General features: G+C 36.3%; 1 protein-coding gene across 1 annotated transcript in view; it reads right to left on the bottom strand.

Annotated features, from left to right (window-relative positions):
- Spf30 (survival of motor neuron-related-splicing factor 30) overlaps positions 1-18,062 on the bottom strand; it is a 121,052-nt gene extending 102,990 nt beyond the window's left edge. Inside the window, exon 1 of the mRNA XM_076178645.1 lies at positions 17,932-18,062. Within this exon, the coding sequence (XP_076034760.1) occupies positions 17,932-17,985 (54 nt within the window). The 5' untranslated portion in view covers positions 17,986-18,062. The remainder of the gene's footprint in view (positions 1-17,931) is intronic.
- Between the last annotated feature and the right edge of the window lie 5,544 nt (positions 18,063-23,606).

The raw sequence follows: 23,606 nt of genomic DNA, 5'->3' as shown, positions 1-23,606 counted from the left end.
GGACCTAAAAAGACAGTTAGGAAATGTAAAGGAGGAGAATGAGAAATTGAAGAAGAATAGTAATGAAAACAGTGAGAAAATAGCTACAGAAGCTAAAAATTGGAGAATAACTCAAGAAGGGAATAAGGTTTCATTCACTGACATAGTCAAACAGCAATTGAAAGAACATAATGAAGACTCAGTTATTAAAGTGATGAGACAGAAGGAGAATATAGTAAGAGAATTAGCTGACAAAAAGAAATGTATAATTATATTAGGAATGGAAGAGAAACATAACCCAGATAGAACCGCAAGAATCAAGGAGGAAAATGAAAGGGTAAGCAGTTTATTAAAATTAGTCCAGGAAGATGAACCAGAAATTATAAAGGAAATTGAGGTAAAATTCAGACTCGGAAAATATAGTACAGATAAGACCAGACCAATTAAGATTAAATTCAGGTCACAAACAACGGCGGAGAAAATTCTATCCAAGACAGGGAAACTAGCAACAAATGATCAATATAAAAAGGTATGGATAAAAAGAGAAATGAATAAGGAGGAAAGAGAGGCAGAAAAGCAGAAAAGAATTGAAGCTAAGGCAAAAAACGAGGAAAGAACGGAGTCAGAGAAAGAGAGATTCTATTGGAGAGTAGTGAACATGAAAATAAAGCAGTTCGACATACTAAAGAAAAACATAAGGGAAACAGAGAACACAATGGAAGTGGCAGAAAACTAAGAGTGTCTTACACAAATATAGATGGATTGATAACAGGATTGAATGAACTGAATGATTATTTGAAAGAAAAAGAACCGGACATAATGGGAATTGTAGAAACAAAATTAAAAGGCCCACTACCACCCAACAGTGTAGGACATGATACATACAATTATTGGATTAGAAACAGAGAGAAAAAACAAGGGGGTGGAGTTATGTTCCTGACAAAGAAGGATATAAACGTGAAAGGTGTCATATATGGAAAGAATACAGTAGAGATGATTATGATAGAAGTGGAAGACCGAGATAAGAAGAGCAGAAAATTTGTGATCAACTATGTGCCTCCGAAAACAGCCTCATGGGAGGAGAATGAACATAAAAGTATGTTAGAGGACACAAAGATAGCATTAACTAAAATAATGGAAGACGGAGGAAGAATAGTTATGATGGGCGACTTTAATTGCAAAGAAATCTGCTGGGAAGAAATGACAGTAAAGAGTGGTGATGACTCATGGGGAAATGCTCTACTTGAGATGATTACTGACCATTCAATGACACAATGGATACAAGAGAACACTAGGTATAGAAATGAAGAAGAACCATCGAGGCTAGACTTAATAATTACATCTGAACCTAGAATAGTGGACAAGATTGAATATAAAACACCAATAGGTAAAAGTGACCACATATTGATTGAACTGGAACTTAATGAAGAAAAATATATGAAAAGAAATGAACAATATAGAAAAGGAAGAATGATGTATGAAAAAACAAACTTTGATAAAATAAGAGAATTCTTCCAACAAGAAAACTGGGAAGAAATATACAAAGAAGAAACATCAGTGGAAGAGAAATGGAATATTTTGACAAAAATTTACAAAGAAGGAGTGGAAAAGTATGTCCCAAGACAAAAACAAGAAAAAGAATATGTAAAATGCTGGTACAACAAAAGTTGTAGGGAGTTAAAAGACAAAAGAGACAAAGCCTGGACCGGATGGAAAAAAGACAGAAGACCTGAAAAATGGAAAATATATACTGGTTATAGAAATGAATATGTACAAAAGTGCAGAGAGGAAAAAAGAAAATATGAAAAAGATGTTATAGAAAAGTGTAAAGATCAACCAAAACTATTCTACAGATTTGTAAACAATAAACTGAAAAACAAACAAGACTTGGAGAAATTAAGACAAGGAGTTGAATACACTGAGGAAATGGAAATGGCAGAAATTATGAACAAACATTTTAAATCAGTGTTTACAAGGGAAAATATACAACCTGAAGAGATTGAGTGGAAGGAAAAAGTCCCCCCTATGGAAGAAATAGAAGTAACGAAGAATGAAATATTGACACACTTGGGTAATTTTGATGTCAGAAAATCGCATGGGCCAGATGAAATAGCAAACTGGATTCTGAAAGAATGTAGGAATGAACTGGCAGACAAAATACATAGCATAATAAGCAGTTCCTTAAAAGAAGGAAAAGTTCCAGAAGATTGGAAAAAAGCAAATATAGTACCTATATATAAAGGAGGAAATAAAGAAGAACCTACCAACTATAGACCAGTCTCTCTAACAAGTACAATAGCAAAAATATGTGAAAGAATTATCAAAAGTAGATGGGTAAAATACTTGGAAAAAAACAACGTACTAAATCCAAGGCAATTTGGATTCAGACAAGGACGATCATGCGTCACCAATTTAATATGTTTCTATTCAAGGCTAATAGATATAATACAAGAAAGAGATGGATGGGCTGATTGTGCATTTCTAGACCTAAAAAAAGCTTTTGACAAAGTACCACATAAGAAGTTGCTTAAGAAATTAGAATATGAAGGAGGAATACAAGGTAAATTGCTAAATTGGATGGAAGACTTTTTGCAAGAAAGAAAAATGCGAGTAGTGATAAGAGATCAGCACTCAAAATGGAATGAAGTAATAAGCGGTGTCCCGCAGGGAACAGTTCTGGCCCCAATAATGTTTGCTATATATATTAATGATATGGATGAAGGAATTGAAAGCTATATGAGCTTCTTTGCAGATGATGCAAAATTACTGAAAAGAGTGAAAACTGAAGAAGATTGTGAATCACTACAGAGAGATCTAAATAAAGTACAAGAATGGAGTAGGAAGTGGGAGATGGAGTTCAATACAAAAAAGTGTAGTATAATGGAATTTGGAAAAAGCAAAAACAGAATAACAGGATCATATAATTTAGGAGAAGAAGGAATAAAAAGAGTAGAAAATGAGAGGGACCTGGGAGTCATTGTTATGAATAATATGTCACCTGAGAAACATATAAATAAGATTTTTGGAGAAACTTATAATTTAATAAGAACAATCAAAGTGGCATTTACATACCTGGATGAAGAAATGGTGAGGAAAATCCTAGTCACCCTGATAAGACCAAGATTGGAATATGCAGCAACGATATGGTCACCAAGTACAAAAAAATGTATAAAAAAACTTGAAAGAATACAAAGAGCAATTACTAAACTGGCACCAACACTCTCAAAACTATCATATGAAGAGAGACTACAAAAACTTAAACTACAGACACTAGAGCAAAGAAGAGAGAGAGGAGATTTGATAGCTATTTACAGAATCATGAAAGGCATAGAAATTACTGATAGAGAGAATCTGATAAAATGGGATGACAGAAATACAAGAGGACACGGAAAGAAAATAAAAAAAGACAACTATAGAAGAGATTTGAAAAAGAACAGCTTTCCTCACAGAGCAATAGACAGTTGGAACAAGTTAGATGAGAAAGTGGTGTGTGCAAAAACAATACATGAATTTAAAAATAGTTTAGATAAAATGAGATATGAAGACGGGACCTCACGAGCATAGCTCCCCTTCCCGTAAAATACAACTAGGTAAATACAACTAGGTAAATACACACACACACGAGTCCCTCAAATAACGCGGGGGTTAGATTCCTGAAATTAGTGCGTATGATCAAATCCGCTTATGCTGACTTTCCATATTAAATACCGAGAACCGTATGTACGTGTATGTGTACATGTGTGTATTTACCTAGTTGTATTTTACGGGAAGGGGAGCTATGCTCGTGGGGTCCCGTCTTCATATCTCATTTTATCTAAACTATTATTAAATTCATGTATTGTTTTTGCACACACCACTTTCTCATCTAACTTGTTCCAACTGTCTATTACTCTGTGAGGAAAGCTGTTCTTTTTCAAATCTCTTCTATAGCTGTCTTTTTTTATTTTCTTTCCGTGTCCTCTTGTATTTCTGTCATCCCATTTTATCAGATTCTCTCTCAGTAATTTCTATGCCTTTCATGATTCTGTAAATAGCTATCAAATCTCCTCTCTCTCTTCTTTGCTCTAGTGTCTGTAGTTCAAGTTTTTCTAGTCTCTCTTCATATGATAGTTTTGAGTGTGTTGGTGCCAATTTTGTAATTGCTCTTTGTATTCTTTCAAGTTTTTTTATACATTTTTTTGTACTTGGTGACCATATCGTTGCTGCATATTCCAATCTTGGTCTTATCAGGGTGATTAGGATTTTCTTCACCATTTCTTCATCCAGGTATATAAATGCAACTTTGATTGTTCTTATTAAATTATAAGTTTCTCCAAAAATCTTATTTATATGTTTCTCAGGTGACATATTATTCATAACAATGACTCCCAGGTCCTTCTCATTTTCTACTTTTTTTATTCCTTCTTCTCCCAATTTATATGCTCCTGTTATTCTGTTTTTGCTTTTTCCAAATTCCATTATACTACACTTTTTTGTATTGAACTCCATCTACCACTTCCTACTCCATTCCTGTACTTTATTTAGATCTCTCTGTAGTGATTCACAATCTTCTTCAGTTTTCACTCTTTTCAGTAGTTTTGCATCATCTGCAAAGAAGCTCATATAGCTTTCAATTCCTTCATCCATATCATTAATATATATAGCAAACATTATTGGGGCCAGAACTGTTCCCTGCGGAACACGGCTTACTACTTCATCCCATTTTGAGTGCTGGTCTCTTATTACTACTCTCATTTTTCTTTCTTGCAAAAAGTCTTTCATCCAATTTAGTAGTTTACCCTGTATTCCTCCTTCAGTTTCTAATTTCTTAAGCAACTTATGTGGTACTTTGTCAAACGCTTTCTTTAGGTCTAGAAATGCACAGTCCGCCCATCCATCTCTTTCTTGTATTATATCTATTAGCCTTGAATAGAAACATATTAAATTGGTGACGCATGATCGTCCTTGTCTGAATCCAAATTGCCTTGGATTTAACACTGTTTTTTTCTAAATATTTTACCCATCTACTTTTGATAATTCTTTCACAAATTTTTGCTATTGTACTTGTTAGAGAGACTGGTCTATAGTTGGTAGGTTCTTCTTTATTTCCTCCTTTATATATAGGTACTATATTTGCTTTTTTCCAATCTTCTGGAACTTTTCCTTCTTTCAAGGAACTGTTTAGTATGCTATGTATTTTGTCTGCCAGTTCATTCCTGCATTCTTTCAGTATCCAGTTTGCTATTTCATCTGGTCCATGCGATTTTCTGACATCAAGATTACTCAAGTGTGTTAATATTTCATTCTTTGTTACTTCTATTTCTTCTATAGGGGGGACTTTCTCTTTCCATTCGTTCTCTTCAGGTTGTATGTTCTCCCTTGTAAACACTGATTTAAAATGTTTGTTCATAATTTCCGCCATTTCCATTTCCTCAGTGTATTCAACTCCCTCTTGTCTTAATTTCTCCAAGTCTTGTTTGTTTTTCAGTTTATCGTTTACAAATCTGTAAAATAGTTTTGGTTGATCTTTACACTTTTCCATGACATCTTTTTCATATTTTCTCTTTTCCTCTCTGCACGTTTGTACATATTCATTTCTATAACCGGTATATATTTTCCATTTTTCAGGTCTTCTGTCTTTTTTCCATCTGGTCCAGGCTTTGTCTCTTTTGTCTTTTAACTCCCTACAGCTTTTGTTGTACCAGCATTTTACATATTCTTTTTCTTGTTTTTGTCTTGGGACATACTTTTCCACTCCTTTTTTGTAAATTTTTGTCAAAATATTCCATTTCTCTTCCACTGTTGTTTCTTCTTTGTATATTTCTTCCAAGTTTTCCTTTTGAAAGAATTCTCTTATTTTATCAAAGTTTGTTTTTTCATACATCATTCTTCCTTTTCTATATTGTTCATTTCTTTTCATATATTTTTCTTCATTAAGTTCCAGTTCAATCAATATGTGGTCACTTTTACTTATTGGTGTTTTATATTCAATTTTGTCCACTATTCTAGGTTCAGATGTAATTATTAGGTCTAGTCTCGATGGCTCTTCATTTCTATACCTAGTGTTCTCCTGTATCCATTGTGTCATTGTATGGTCAGTAACCATCTCAAGTAGAGCGTTTCCCCATGAGCCGTCTCCACCCTTTACTGTCATTTCTTCCCAGCAGATTTCTTTGCAATTATAGTCGCCCATCATAACTATTCTTCCTCCCTCTTCCATTATCTTGTTTAATGCTATCTTTGTGTCCTCTAACATACTTTTATGTTCACTCTCTTCCCATGAGGCTGTTTTCGGGGGCACATAATTTATCACAAACTTTCTGCTCTTCTTATCTCTGTCTTCTACTTCCATCATTCTCATCTCTACTGTATTCTTTCCATATGTGACACACTTCACGTTTATATCCTTCTTAGTCAGGAACATAACTCCACCCCCTTCCTTTTTCACTCTGTTTCTAATCCAATAATTATATGCATCATGTCCTACACTGTTGGGTGGTAGTGGACCTTTTAATTTTGTTTCTACAATTCCCATTATGTCTGGTTCTTTTTCCTTCAAGTAATCATTCAGCTCATTCAATCCTGTTATTAATCCATCTATATTTGTGTAAGACACTCTTAGTTTTCTGCCACTTCCATTGTGTTCTCTGTTTCCCTTTTGTTTTTCTCTTGTATGTCGACTTTCTTTAGTTTCATATTCACTACTCTCCAATAGAATCTCTCTTTTTCTGACTCCGTTCTTTTCTCGTTTTTTTCCTTTGCTTCAAGTCTTTTCTGTTTTTCTTCCTCTCTTTCCTCTTTATTCATTTCCCTTTTTATCCATACCTTTTTATATTGTTCACTTGTTGCTAGTTTCCCTGTTTTGGATAAGATATTCTCTGCCGTCGTTTGTGACTTGATTTTTATCTTAATTGGTCTGGTCTTATCTGTGCTATACTTTCCAAGTCTAAATTTCTCTTCGATTTGCTTCATAATTTCTGGTTCATCTTCCTGAACTGATTCTAGTAATTGGCTTACTTTTTCATTTTCCTCTTTGATTCTTGTGGTTCTATCTGGGTTGTGTTTTTCTTCCATTCCTAATATAATTATACATTTCTTCTTGTCTGCTAAATCTCTTACTATATTCTCCTTTTGTCTCATCACTTTAATAACCAAGTCTTCAGTATGTTCTTTCAATTGTTGTTTGACTATGTCAGTGAATGAAACTTTATTGTCTTCTTGGGTTGCTTTCCAATTCTTAGCTTCTTTAGTTATGGCCTCTCTGTTTTCTTTACTATTCCTCTTCAATTCCTCATTCTCCACCTTTACTTCTCTTAACTGTCTTTTTAGGTCTTCTATTTCATCAGTTAAGTTTTTGTACGCCTTCTCTAGTTCTTCCAATTTTTCAAACCTCTCGGCAATTTTTGTCATCTTGCCAAACCTAACTTCCCAGTTGTCAGACATTTGTTGAAGTTTCTCCTCCAGTTTTGTCAGTCGGGGGAGGTTGGTATCCGCCGCCCTTTCATTAAATCCTTTGAAATTATCATCCTCACCTTCCATTGTACTGCTCTTATCTATGTTTCTGATCTTTACATTTTTATTAGACATTTCGTTGTCACTCAGTTGGTCGGTGGGCCATTTTTTTATGTTTACATTTCGTCTGTCTGCCTGGGCCAAGTCTTCTCCTTCCTCATTTCCTTCCATTTCCCTCAGCAATCCCTCCCCTTCTCCTCTTTCCCTACTTTCCCACTACCCCACGAGCAATTTCCCCCCCACCCTGCAAATACAATAGGTACTTCCTTTGCTTTGGAATCCTGTTTTTCACTTTTTCTTCAGAACGTCTTCTACGCCATCCGTTCACTGAAGTGTGTGTGTGTGCATGCGTGCATGTATGTGTCTGTGTTCACATGTACAAGTAAGCATGTACGTGCGTGTGTTTGTGTTCGTATTTGTGTGTACACGCACGCACATTCACAACATACACTGGTTGTCTAACACGTATTTACCTAGTTGTAATATACAGGAGGGGAGCTAAGCTCGTGGTGACCCGTCTTTGTATCTCTCCGCATCAAGTTTTATCTTAAAATCTTGTATAGTGTTTGTACATACTGTTTTGTTGTCTAGGAGGTGCTAAGATGGGAGGGTGGGTGGAGGGGTGTGGAGTGTTTTCAGGGATGGAATGGGTGGGAATGATTTTATGCCTTTTCCTTTTTGGCTACCTCCCTAGTAAGGGGGAAAAAGCCTTGGTATATGTATGTATGTTTTGTTGTCTAATTTGTTCCATGTATTAATCGCTCTGTGTGGGAAACTGTTCCTTTTCAAGTTTTTTCTATAGCTATCTTTTTTCAGTTTTTTCCGTGTCCTCTCGTTTTACCGTTGTCTCACACTAACAGGTCGTTCCTGTCTAAAACTTCCATTCCTTTCATTATTCTGTAGATAGTCAGCAAATCTCCTCTTTCTCTTCTTTGTTCCAGTGTTGGTAGGTTCAGTTTGGATAGTCTTTGCTCATATGTTAGTTCGGCGAGAGTCAGTGCTAGTTTGGTTGTCGCTCTTTGTAATCTTTCTAGTTTCTTAACCCCTTCCATACGGTGCCGCACACGTAGGCGTCATGGACTTAGATCTCGGTGGCAGCAGCCAATGCCAGCCGTACGACGTGTCGTAATAATACTCGCATCATAAAATATAGTCACCGCTTATATCGATCATTCTCTCTTCACCCGTGAATTTTGATAACCATAGAAAATGCGATTACAAAAGAATTAGAAAGAATGTCATTATGGAGGGGCGACTACAATAAATATAATCAAGACGCCGATATGGCAGCCTCGCGAATACACTCGCTCCCCATGACGCCTACGTGTGCGGCACCGTATGGAAGGGGTTAATATTCTTTTTGGTACTGGGTGTCCAAAGTGATGCTGCGTACTCAAGTTTTGGTCTTATTAGTGTAGTTAGTATTTTCTTTATCATTTCTTCATCCATATAAGTAAATGCCACTTTGATTGACCTCAATAAGTTGTAGGTTTCTCCGAACGTTTTATTTATATGCTTATCAGGTTTCATGTCCTTTCCAATCATCACTCCAAGATCTTTTTCAGAGTTTGATTTTTTTTCCTTCTCCAATTCTGTATTCTTTTGATATTCTGTTTTTACTCTTCCAAATTCCATTATACTGCATTTCTTTATATTAAATTTCACTTCCCATTTTTGAGTCCAATTCCATATCGTGTCCAGATCTTGTTGCAACGAGTTGCAGTCCTCTTCCGTTTTTACCTTTTTAACCTCTTCAGTACGGGCCTTAAATCTCGTGGGCAGCAGCCGCTGCCAGCTGTACATGTCGTAATAATACTCGCATCATAAAATATAGTCACCGCTTATATCGATCGTTCTCTCTTTCACCCATGAATTTTGATTACCATAGAAAATGTGATTATAGACAGTTTAGAGAGTATGTAAAAACACAGGGGCAACTACAATAAATATAATCAAGACGCCGATATGGCAGCCTCACGTATCCACTTGCTTCTCATGCCGCCTATGTATGCAGCACCATATGGAAGGGGTTAAGTAATTTTGCATCATCTGCAAAAAAATTCATATAGCACTCCACGCCTTCATTCATGTCATTAATGTATACGGCGAACATGATTGGGGCCAGTACCGATCCTTGCGGGACACCGCTTTTTACTTCTTCCCAGTTGGAGAATTTTTCTCTAATTACAACTCTCATTTTCCTCCCAATCAGGTAGTCTTCCATCCATTACAATAATTTTCCTCTGATTCCACCCTTTGATTCTATCTTATTTATTAATTTCTTATGAGGTACCTTATCAAATGCCTTTTGCAGGTCCAGAAAAACACAGTCCGCCCATCCATCTCTTTCTTGTATTATGTCTACTAATCTTGAGTAAAAGCAGATCAGATTTGTTGTACATGATCTCCCTTGTCTGAATCCAAATTGATTTGGGTTCAGCATAGATTTTTCTTCCAGATATTTAACCCACACGTGTCTACGTGTGCATGTCTACACGTGTGTAAGCATGTATATGTCTGTTTTTGATCTCCCAAACCACCACCGCCAGTAACAACAAGAACCTCATAAGAGAAATTAAGACACGACAAGCGCAGTCATTATCAGACTTATTAGTTGTGTTCCAAACGAAAGAAACATTACACTTCAACAGGTTAGGGTGGTAAAATTTCACGATAGCATGGCGCATGTGGTGGAAACGACAAGCTAAAGCTTGTTGGCTACCCCCCTACTCCCCCTCTCCTCCCTCCTGCACCAGTACCCGGAAGTTGACACGTAACCGCAGGCAGCCACCCACAGCTATCCCCTCGCCCCACACCCTTGTTTGAGCAGTTCCCAGTGTACATAATGACCGCATTATATGAGGATCAACTGTATATGGTAAAATAGAAAGCAGTCACCACAAATGTTTGCCATGTTGCAGCGTGTGTGCGTATGCGTGCCCAACTCGGGGCGAATTTTAAAACGGTTCTCTACATTTGAGATGGTTTTGAAATAAAATCCGCGTATGATTGAATCCGTGTTATTCGAATCCGCGTTATTTGCGGGACTCCTGTATATATATATATACATATATATAAAACAGAAAGAAATAATGGATCAACTAATGGACCTTGATGTCAGGAAATCACATGGCCCAGACGGAATTGCAAATTGGATACTAAAAGAATGTATAAAATATATAACATAAGTTGATCACTCAAAGAAGGAAAAATACCAAAGGACTGGAAAAATGCCAATATTGTACCAATATATAAAGGAGGAAACAAAGAAGAACCAACAAATTACAGACCTGTCTCCCTTACAGGCACTATAGCCAAAATTTGTGAAAAAATTATCAAGAATACATGGATGAAACACCTGGAAGAAAACAATATAATAAACCAGAGACAATTTGGATTCAGACAGGGAAGATCATTAGCCACAAACCTAATCTGTTTCTATTCAAGACTAATAGATATAATACAAGAAAGGGATGGATGGGCTGATTGTGCTTTCCTAGACTTACAAAAAGCCTTCAACAAAGTACCACATAAATTATTTTAAAAAATGGAAAACATAGGAGGGATACAAGGTAAATTACTAAACTGGATGAAGGATTTCTTGCATGCAGAAAAATGAGAGAAGTCCTCAGAGAAAAGAATTCAGGTTGGGAGGTGATTAGTGAAGTTCCACAGGAATCGGTATTGGCTCCAATAATGTTTGCCATTTTTGTGAATGACAAGGATGAAGGTATGGATTGTTACATGAGCTTCTTTGCACATACTATATTGATGAGGAAAGATAATACTGAAACGGATTGTGAATCACTAGAGAAGGAGCTAAACAAGGTTTGGAAATGGAACCAAAAGTGGGAAGTAGACTTCAGCATAAAGAAATGTAGCATAATGGAGTTTGGAAAAAGTAAAAAAAATAATATCAGGACAATCTAAGATTGGAACAAAGAAAGTAAAGTGGGATCTGAAAAAGACCTGGGAGTAATTATCTCAAATGACATGCCCTCTGATAAATAAATAAACAAAATTATCAGAGAATCTTATAACTTGCTAAGATCAATAACAATGACTTTTACCTATTTAGACTAGACTAGAGTTTGCTGCAACACTGGTCACCCAGTACCAAAAAGAATATAAAGAAATTTGTTCGAATCCAGAGAGCAGCCACGAAAATTGCCCCAACACTTTCAAATCTGTCACATGAGGAGTAACTGACTAAATTGAAATTACCAACTTTGGAACAAAGAAGTGAAAGAGGTGACCTGCTGACCATTTACAGAATCATGAAAGGCACAGAAGTCCTTGATAGAATGGACTTACTAAATTGGCATAAGAGAAATACACGGGGAGACAATAAGAAACTCATAAAAGATAGTTATGAGACAAAAAAAAATATGCACACAGAGTGGTGGACATCTGGAAAGAAAAATGGATAAAACAATACTGTATGCAAAAACTATAAATGAATTTAAGAGCAAACCAGACAGTGTGAGGCATGAAGATGGGACACCACAAGCATAGCTCCTCTTCCCAAGATACAACTAGGTAAATACACAGAAGCATTGGTAGTAATCACAGCCGCCACTACAGCTGTCCAAGTTCAAATCCCACCCAGGGCTGAAATAATTTCAGTATCGCTCCGCTGCAAGTCGTTACTCCAACTCTCATGGGCAGGGAGTTGAGTGTGTGAGGTCACACCATTACCCATAGATCAGTCATATATGAGCCCTGAGCTCTCTTCTGAGAGGGTAGTAGCTGTCAATCATGAGTCCAACATGCGATCAAAGACCATGGTGAATTACATATACACACACACCAAGGCTTTCCCCCCCTTACCAGAGAGATAGCCAGGTCAAATCAAAAGGCATATACCCAATCCTAACATTTCACTCCCATCCACCTCCCTTTCTTCCTTCTCATCTTAGCTCCTCATGGATGACAGGTCATCCCTGTATCCTACCCACTACCCTGGGTCAGAAGCAATGCAGCAAGGCACAGTACATCCATATCAAAGCCGCTTCACTTAATTGGCAACCCCTTCTCTCTGTCCCTTCATGCAGAAAAAGGAAAGATGGGGAGAAATCCCTTCTGGCTGTGTCAAAATATCACTCACATATAATTACTCCCTCCACCCCCATCCCCTCCCTTCCTTGCATCACAGTATCATCTATACACAGCTTTTTCCACTTACCGCTATCTCCTTCCTTCTCCCATGCTCAACAGAAGTTCCCTCTTGCTGAACACCCCTTTCACCCCATCCACACATATCTTCCTCAATTGTCCCCTCATGTTCACTCCCTCCACCTCTGCCTTTCAAACATTTTACTAATCTTTCATCACTCATTCTTTTCATGTATCCAAACCATCCCAATACTCTTTCATCAACCCTATCTGCCAACTCCCTTTCCACCCCAGCTCTCCTCCTCACCTAATTGTTTTTCATTCTATCCAACCTTGTAACCCCTACCATACTTCTCAGACATTTCATCTCAAACACATTTAAACTTTTCCTCTCTGCCCCTCTTAAATTCCAGATCTTTGCACGATACAGTGCCATTGATGCAATCACCCCTTTATATATATATATGTATATATATATATATATATATATATGTATATATATATATATATATATATATATATATATATATATATATATATATGTAAAGACAGACAAAAATATGGAGGTGAGATGGCAAAATGAAATGTTAAGGCTAGAGTATGGAGCTTTATTCAGAACCACACATTTCGACCTCTTGGGCCTTCCTCAGTGGACTGAATACAGAATAAGAATCAAACATTTAGGTGATTTGTTGACCCATAAAACCTTCATATACCAAGTCGCATTTAAATTGGACCAGCAGCTGAGCAGTTTGGATTTTGTGGATTATTTTGACAACTTAATCATTGCCATGGAAATGCAAATTTGGTATGATGCAGATGTCACACACTGTTTTTGACAGGCCTACGTGATTTGTTGACCCATAAAACCTGGAATTTCATTAAATTGGACCAGTGGTTAAGAGTTTATGTATGTCTTTGCCAAAATCTTTACCTGAGTTACCTGTGTTTGTTCATTTTATTCTCACCTTTGTTTTAAACTAATTATAATTAAGTACAAAATTTGGAATAGAAAAAACAACCAAAAAATTGTATCTCCCTTATTTTTTAAGCTTCCTAGAAAAATTAAAATGCATTTTGTTTCTAATGAAATGGTCTTTCATATGCAAAAAGAATTTAAGGGTTAAACCAAACTTGGATAGCTAGGTCAACATGAAAATGGAATTCCTGATATTTGAGCTGAAGTAGTTCTCATGGGATGCAGAAAGTAGCTATAAGTACAATGCAATTTGAATTATCCATCTAGCTGTCCTAGTTCTCGAGATATTGCATTTTGAAGGGTATTAAATCTGGCCTATTTTGTCCCAGGAAATCGGGCCGAAACGTGCGGTCTGACTAATCGCCGACCAAACATAAACAATGACGGTTTTTTACTGAATTGCACAATTTTATATAAAAATATAGCATATAGTTGCATTATTTGACCTATTTTCTTTAAGATATGCAATTTCCATGTAATTTTATCAAAGAGTTACGTTTTTATCCTCTGCAAAATTACAGACCACAGCTACGAATACCATCAAATTACATGAAAATCACACATTTTAAAGAATATAGTTGAAATAATTCAACTATATGCAATCTATTACACTAATAACACAATAGTAACAAACTTAATAGAGTGTAGTTTGATCCATACCACCAGTGATCATAGATGGCTGGCTGGACGAATTGTAGCTGTGGTCCGTAATATTAGGGAGGATAAAAACGTAACTTCTCTTTGATAAAATTACATGAAAATCACACATTTTAAAGAAAATAGGGTAAGTCTTTAGTTTCGACCATGGGAGGAATATAGCAATAGAAAATTGAATATTAATTTTGTAAATCAAAATGCATCAACATAATATGCAATTTTGTGTGCGGAAATGAAAATAAAAATACCTTGCTACAAGCTAAATATGCTAATGAATGAAGTCGGTAGCATAGGATCGGGACGCCATGTTTGTTATGGTAGATGCCGATGTCGAAGAAATAAAAGGATGATAAATTCGTCTAAGGTAACCTAACCTAACAAGTAAATCTTTAGTTTCGACCATGGGAGGAATATAGCAATATAAAATTAAATATTAATTTGTATACTCCGCAAGCTGAGAGAGTGGTTGAAAAGCCCGCCAATGTCTCTCACAACGACGACAACAAGGACGAGCCGGATGACATCTAATTTGCAGGTAATGATTTATTAAACACAGGTTAGGTTAGGTTAGTTTACCTTAGACGAATTTATCATCCTTTCATTTCTTCGACGTCGGCATCTACCATAACAAACATGGCGTACCATTCGTCGTACACAACTTCGTTACTTAACCACTTCAGTACGGGACTTAAATCTCGCGGGCAGCAGCCAAAGCCAGCCGTATGACATGTCGTAATAATACTCGCATCATAAAATATAGTCACCGCTTATATCGATCGTTCTCTCTTTCACCCGCGAATTTTGAAAACCACAGAGAATGGGATTCAGGGCGCATTTGGGAGAATGTAAAAACACAGGGGCGACTACAATAAATATAATCAAGACGCCGATATGGCAGCATCGCGAATCCACTTGCTCCTCATGACGCCTACGTGTGCGGCACCGTATGGAAGGGGTTAAGAAATCTGTTTTAGCACCTTTTTTGTTTTTCATTTCCACACACAAAATTGCATATTACGTTGATACATTTTAATTTACAAAATTAATATTCAATTTTCTATTGCTATATTCCTCCCATGGTCGAAACTAAAGATTTACCGAAAATAGTTCAAATAATTCAACTATAAGTCTATTACACTAATAACATAATAGTAAGAAACTTAATAGAGTGAAGTTTGACCCATACCACCAGTGATCATAGATATGATGGCAGGATGGACGTTGACGTTGTTGTTATCCGATAATCCAACCGGTAGGAAAATAAACTAGTACCACCAATTTCTCAGCTCTTCCGTAACACGCTGTCTTTATTTTGGTATTAAAATAATTCGCGAGACTAGTAGTTGACATTCATTTTGGTCAGTTCCCAATACAGGTAAACGTCGACTTACGATGGCATTAGGTTTCGATAGAGCCATCGTAAGACGATCTCATCGTAAGTCGATCCCCACTCTGTTCCGTGGTCACTGTACCTAGCCTACCTGTATATTAACCACCAGAGATACTGAATATAGCCTATTAAACATGTACAGTAGTTTATTTAATTATTTTTATCCTTTTTACCATATTCAAACACTATAATATGTATTTTCAGTACGGACTTAAATCTCGCGGGCAGCAGCCAATGCCAGCCGTACGACGTGACGTAATGATACTCGCATCATAAAATATAGTCACCGCTTATATCGATCGTTCTCTCTTTCACCCGCGAATTTTGAAAACCACAGAGAATGAATCATTTGAGAGAATGTAAAAACACAGGGGCGACTACAATAAATATAATCAAGACGCCTACGTGTGCGGCACCGTATGGAAGGGGTTAAATTATCATATCGTCGTCGTCGTCGTCGTCATCGTAAAGTCGAACAATCGTAAGTCGCGGCCATCGTAAGTCGACGTTTACCTGTACACTGAAATTTTTAGCTCATTTTTTACGCTGAAACATAAACCAATTTTCGATTTACTGCTGAATGCAGGCCACCATGTTTATCTAGCTAGGTCAACATGAAAATGAAATTCCTGATATTTGAGCTGAAGTAGTTCTCATGGGATGCAAAAAGTCGCTATGAGTATAATGCAATTTGAATTATCCATCTAGCTGTCCTAGTTCTCGAGATATTGCATTTTGAATGGAATTAAATCGGGCCTATTTTTTCCCAGAAAATCGGGCCGAAACGTGCGGTCTGACTAATCGCCGATCAAACGTAAACAATGACGGTTTTTACTGACAGGCACAATTTTATATAAAAATTTAATATATGGTTGCATTATTTGACCTATTTTCTATAAGATGTGTGATTTCCATGTAATTTGATCATAGAATTACGTTTCTATCCTTTGCAAAATTACCCACCACAGCTACAAATACCGTCAAATTACATTAAAATCACTCATTTTAAAGAAAATAGTTTGAATAATTCAACTATATGCAAGCTATTACACTAATAGCACAATAGTAACAAACTTAATAGTGTAGTTTGATCCATACCACCAGTGATCATAGCGGGCAGGACGAATCGTAGCTGTGGTCCGTAATATTACGGAGGATAAAAACGTAACTTCTCTTTGATCAAATTACATGAAAATCACACATTTTAAAGAAAATAGTTCAAATAATTAAACTATAAGTCTATTACACTAATAACATAATAGTAAGAAACTTAATAGAGTGAAGTTTGATAAGATGGCGGGATGGATGTTGATGTTGTTATCCGATAATCCGACCCGATAGAATAAAAAACTAATTAGTACCACCGATTTCTCAGCTCTACCGTATCACGCTGCCTTTATTTTGGTATAAGAATAATCCGCGAGACTTGTAGTTTTCGTTATTTTTGGTTAGTTGCCCGCACTCTGAATTTATTTAGCTCATTTTTTACGCTGAAACAAACAAATTTTTGATTTACTGCTGAATGCAAGCCGCCATGTTTATCTTATGTTTTTATGTTCCGACATGTAACTGATGATGTAATTGTTTGAAATTTACTACGATCGTAGTAAATACAGTCGTATGACATTTGTATGAATGAAATATCCGGCGGTATGTAAATTTGGCCGTTTGCATGGCGTGCGCATAAAATGACGCGCTATTGTGCTCCTCATCGACGGTGGCGCCTCTGGTGGTGTTTGACCTACCTAGTTTATATTATGTTTTTATGTACCGACATGTAACTGATGATGTAATTGTTTGAAATTTACTACAATCGTAGTAATTAACTCACATAACATTTTTATGAATGAAATTTCCCACTATGTAAATTTGGACGTTTGAATGGCGTGCGCATAAAATGACGCACTATTGTGCTCGTCATCGACGGTGGCGCCTCTGGTGGTGTTTGACCTACCTAACTTGGAATTTTTGTGCTCATACCTAAGTATATGGATTAAGCCTGGTTGCCGATCACTACCCTAGACCTTTCAGTGGTAAGAAGACAAATGCATCACAAACTCCAATGAAAAATAAATACGTCACTAAAACGAATCTTTAATAATTATTTTTCTGTAATCAAGGACGGTTCATATAAGTTACATCGTATAATTAATATAATATCTGATAATGATAATCATAATTTTGTATGACCCTTAGCTGCAACTCGCGTTTTACTTTCTCGTAAAAACGAGGGTGAAAATGCTTCAACACTGTAAAATCAGTCAGTGTCAATCACAAAATATATGATTATACAATGCACATTTGAAGCTTAAGTGTCTACCTGTTCAAGTTGTAGCTGGTAAGTTTGAAGGCTCGCATGTAGATCTTCCGCCATTGTTTACAACTGAGAATACGTACAATCATACTATAAAATAAGTACTTAGAACTATAAAGGTCAACAGATATTATAAATTTTGTTTCAAATGAATATATATCTTATACAATTGTTGTGACATATATTGATTACTGATTTACGATATATAGCAACTAGTTAATTTTGACTTGTGTGTTTTTTGCGTTAAATAAATACAAACAGTTCTAAGGAGTGCATAATAAAACGTTGTACTTCGTAAAGATATGGAATAAACCAAAGGTGGTTATTATGATGCTATTTTTGTGGTGCATGGCAAATAATAAACATATAATAAAGTATCACCTCTCAAACATTTGAATAAGCCGAATTTGTTATATGCGTGATTCATCATGTCCTTTGGATCACGTGATGGACTCGTGTGTATTTACTTAGTTGTATCTTACAGGAAGAGGAGTTATGCTCGTAGTTCCCGTCTTTGTATCTCGCAGTGTCTAGTTTGCTCTTAAATTAGTAGATAGTTTTTGCACACTAGTTTGTTTCAGATGTCCACCACTCTGTGTGGAAAACTTTTTTTTCGGGTCTCTTCTATAATTGTCATTTTTGAGTTTCTGATCATGTCCTTTTGTATTTCTGTTATCCCAATTTAGTAAGTACTCTCTATCAAGGGCTTCTGTGCCTTTCATGATTCTGTAAATGGTCAGCAGGGCACCTCTTTCTCTTCTTTGTTCCATAGTCGGTAATTTCAATTTAGCCAGTCTCTCTTCATATGATAGGCCAGTCAATAGAGGAGTAAAAAAAGGCGAATAAGGAAAAAAATCAGGGAAAGCTGCAATAAGCTTTAATGTGTTTATAATACCTTACTTAATAACATATTAATTTTGCACCCCTCTACCCCCCCCCCCGGATTTGGCCGCCATCTTGAAAAAATGGCGACCAAAAACAGTTTTTTCCAAATATCTCACTAGAAACTAATTTTAACGAAAAATGTATCGAAACAAAATTTATTCTACATAAAATTTTCTACAAAAGTTATTTTATTCAATTTTGTGATATACCTCACTGTTTTTGCGCTAAATGTGCGAAAAGATTGTGTTTATCTTTATTTGATACCTATAGTGCACAAAAATCATATAATAATTTCCTTTGTATGCTATACTGAATAAAATATCTAAGTTCCTGACTTGATTATAGTCTTTCTTTTGTTTCAGAACTATTAAAATAGATAGTTAAAGCTTCAGTGAAACCCCAGGCAGTTGTTGGTGCGAAATGTCTTCATTGGGGAAATGTTTAATATGCGATGGACAGCTTTCTGTGGGTGAGACTAGAGAAGTTAAAGAGAAAGGAATAAAGACACTGATTGATTATAGCATTAAGTGGAAAGACGGAAAACATTCTCTGTTAGAAGGACTAAAAAGTGTGAAAGTGCATGAAAAATGTAGAAAAGTGTATACAAAAGAACGGAGAGCTGAAACTTTCCAAGCAAGGCAGAAAACCTCGCAAGTGCCGACAACGTCACTGAGAAGTCAAGAATTACAGTTTGATTTTCTTCATGATTGTCTCTTTTGTGGAAAAGATGCATCAAGTGACTTTTTGAAAAAAGAAAGCAAAAAATATTTAGGTGATCGTGAATCTGTGCACTGTATAGAGATGCTGCATGTTAAGGATACTATGTTGAAAGCTGGTGAAATGAGAAAAGATGAATGTACTCGTATATGTAACGTAGTGGATTTAGTTGCTGCTGAGGCAAGGTACCATTCAGCCTGCATGAAAAAATTCTACCAAACATCTTCTGGTATGAAACGTGGTCGTCCCAAAGGCTCTACGGTTTCTGAGGCAATGAGTCATGCTTTTAACTACTTGGAGGAAAATCGAGAGGAATGCCAGTTTACTTTCAGTGAGATTTTTTCAGAATATGAGGGTGAGCTACCAACTGATAAAACCATAAAATCTGAATTGATAGAGAGATATTACAAAGGATTACAAAGGCAAAGCATGCCGACAGGAGACCTTTTGATCCATATCTAGGTCGGATGCAAAAAAAAAAAAAAAAAAAAAAAATATATATATATATAGATATATATATATATATATATATATATATATTAATAATAAATTAAAACTATAGCAATGTAAATAACAATTAAAATACATAAATAAATGCATTGGTATAGTTGAATAACAAACAGGTAAATAGTAAATGATAATAAATTGACATATAACTAATAATAAATGAAAATCAGACAGACAAATTATAACAAAACAAAAACAAATAATATAACATAAATTATAATAATTACAGCATCTTACTTAGGTATTTATCTAAATGATTCTTAAAGCTTCGAACTGAACTACATTGCACTACCTGTGCAGGAAGTTTATTCCATTCATTAACTACACGGTTGGCAAAGTTGTTTCTACCTACTTCCAAATTGAATCTATTTCCGGACAGTTTGAGACCATTGTTTCTTGTCTGATTCTCATTCAATGTGAACATTTTGTCACTTTTGATGTTGTCAATTCCCTTTAAAATCTTAAAGACCTGTATCAAGTCACCTCTGAGTCTACGCTTTTTTAGGGAAAACAGATTCATGTGCTTAAGTCGATTTTCGTATGATATTATGATATGGACATGATATTATTGTTTCTGTGAACAAAAATAGAAAACCAGTGATCTGTTTCCGTGACACAGGAAACAAAATTTTGACTGACGCTTGGTACGAAAATCATAGAAGTCATGACGAGAAGGAAGAACGGCTTCGGATTGTAAAGACTGCCGCCAGAATAATTGCTGAAGATATAAGATCGCAGATGTACGAAGCAGATCAGTATCCACCACCAGAAATTTTCCTAGAAGAATTGGATTCACTTATTCCAGAAACTCTCCAGTGCCTTGTTAAGACAATAGTCTTAAAAAACAAGAAAGGAAATCAAAGAAATGGAATAGGAAATGTACAGCAATTTCACATGCTATCCTTACAGCAGCTAGACCAAATTCTTTCATATCTCCTCTACAAATAGGACTTGCTGTTCACTTAAGTCAGAAGTATGGCTCTAAGCATCTACTGAACGTGCTCTCTGCGTTGGGATTATGTGCGTCCTATGCTGAGGCAGCACTCTTTCAAGTCTCTGCTTTGCAACATCCAGCCAAGGAACCTCCGAATGATTCATTTGCACAGTTTGTATTCGACAATGCAGATGTGAACATCTCTACTATTGATGGATTTAACACATTCCACAGTATGGGAGGAATTCAGTGTGTTACTCCTCAGAATAATATTACTTCAGATCAGCCAATCACTAGATTAACGAAGATCCCTAGTGCATCGTTTGTTGGGCAGTTTGGTCATAATCCTATTAAAACCTTTGAAAGTAAAAGTGTAAAAGGACTTGAATATAAAAGTCAGGGATTTGGCAAGTATCAATCCAGTGTCCACTACTGTATCAATAACAACAACAGAGCTTTTATGGCTACTTGGAAAATGGCAAAAAAATGCAGTGCCCAGGTTGGAATGGTTACATGGAGAAATGTACAGCACACTTCCCATATGATGTGTCCCAGATCTCATATCTTCCCTTTACAAATGCTCCACCTACCAATTATGACACCATATACACAGTACTTAACCAAGCTGTAGAGAAATGCAACGAACTGAAGCAACAAAGTTGCTTTGTTACCTTTGATCAACCTTTGTACATCAAGGCCCGAGACATTGTGGAAATATGTGGTCAAGACCCACACCTAAATAATGTTATTGTACGTCTTGGTGGTTTCCACTTATTGATGTCTTTTATGGGTGCAATTGGTTTCATCATGAATGGTAGTGGAATAAAAGAACTTTTTAGTACTGTTTATGCAAGTACATCTGTTGAAAAAATGTTAACTGGGCATGCTTATGCAAGAGCACTCAGGGCCCATACACTAGCACATGCTGCACTGTCTATGTTAATTTTTAATGAAATCGATATTTCCCCTGAAGAACAGTCAACAACAGAAGCAGTTTTACGAGAGACTGATTATTCAGACATTGACAGTGAGGTTATACAAAATGTACTGATTAAGTTCAATGATACCTTGGGTACGATGAAGTAAAGGTGCCACTGCAAAACTCTGGGTACAGTACTTTGAAATGGTAACATTGGTGAAACAATTCATTGAAGGAGAACGCTCGGGTAACTGGAAACTGCACCTGGACACGATCCAAAAAATGCTACCTTACTTTCATGCCAGTGTTCATTTTTTATATGCAAAATCAGCACACTTGTATTTACAAGACATGTATAACTTGAAGGGACGCCTGACCCCAAAGGAATTTCAAGATTATGTTCAAAAAGGTTTTTTTACAATAAGGCGGTCAGAGAAATTTTGGTCAGGGATTTGGTCTGATATGACAATTGAACAAACACTGATGAGGTCAATGAAGAGTTCTGGTGGACTGACACATGGTAGAGGAATGACAGACTCGATGCTAACCAAATGGGTCCTTGGAATGCCTATAAATCTCAGGGTCACAGAGAAAATTGAGGAATATTGTGATGTTGCTTACAGTACAGGAGAATAGCATGTGGATGCCAGAAAGGCTCGCATCTTAAGAGACAATCAAGATATTCAGCACTTTGCAGACTGGTTCTTATCCCACTCACCATTTCCAGATATTGATAACATTATGTCGATCAGCACATGAGTAACGGGAGATGTAGAAACCAATCCACATAATGCATATGATGTTGGAATTAACTCAATGTTTAATATGATCGGTAGCAACTTTGGCGCAGTCAAGTTCCAAAGAAAGAAAAGGGTCATACCCTTGGGAGCTGCCATGACAGGAATGAAAATAAGAGATGATGTATGTGCAGTTGAGCCTGAGATGTTATTCAGGAGGATATCATTCACAAAGAACTCACATGAACTATTCAAGCTTAATTTTGTTTATGAGCTAGCCCCATACCCTGTGTCTCTTTTTGATGAATCAGGAATGCGTAAGACAAAGAAATCCATGATGTATGAAGTATTTGCACCACTCAGTGACACAGGAATTGTTGGAGATACAGAATATGTTATTGACGGAGGATTTCTGATGCATCGAGTTGTTTGGCAAAAGGGGGAGATATTCTCAGAAATTTTAAACAGGTACACTGAGTATGTAAAGAAGCATTACAAGAAAAGTTCCATTATTGTATTTGATGGTTATCCAGAAAACCTAGCGGAAAAAGGTACAAAATGTGCTGAACGTGCTCGACGAATTTACTTGCACCAGAGAAATCATGTTTGATGAAACAATGTCAGCAATATTAAGCCAAAGTAAGTTTCTTCTAAATGAAAGAAATAAGAGCCGACTTATTGCAATGCTTAGCACTAAATTGACCAACGAGGGGTTTACTGTCAAACAAGCAATTGAAGATGCAGACACACTGATTGTTGCAACTGCTATTGAAGAGTCAACCAAAGCTAAATCTGTAACAATAGTTGGAGAAGATGTAGACCTCTTAATTATCCTTACAGCCTTGGGTGAATCAAACACAAATATCTATATGTTAAAACCAGGTAAAGGAAATATAGAAAGTAAACTCTACACACCATCTTCCATGAAATTTGGTTCAGTTATCAAGGACAACATCCTTTTCTTACATGCATTTAGTGGGGC

Source organism: Oratosquilla oratoria, chromosome 41, assembly GCF_046742065.1.
Source record: "Oratosquilla oratoria isolate Oo_2021 chromosome 41, ASM4674206v1, whole genome shotgun sequence".
NCBI classification, from domain to species: Eukaryota; Metazoa; Arthropoda; class Malacostraca; order Stomatopoda; family Squillidae; genus Oratosquilla; species Oratosquilla oratoria.
This window is presented reverse-complemented; position numbering and strand designations above follow the sequence as displayed.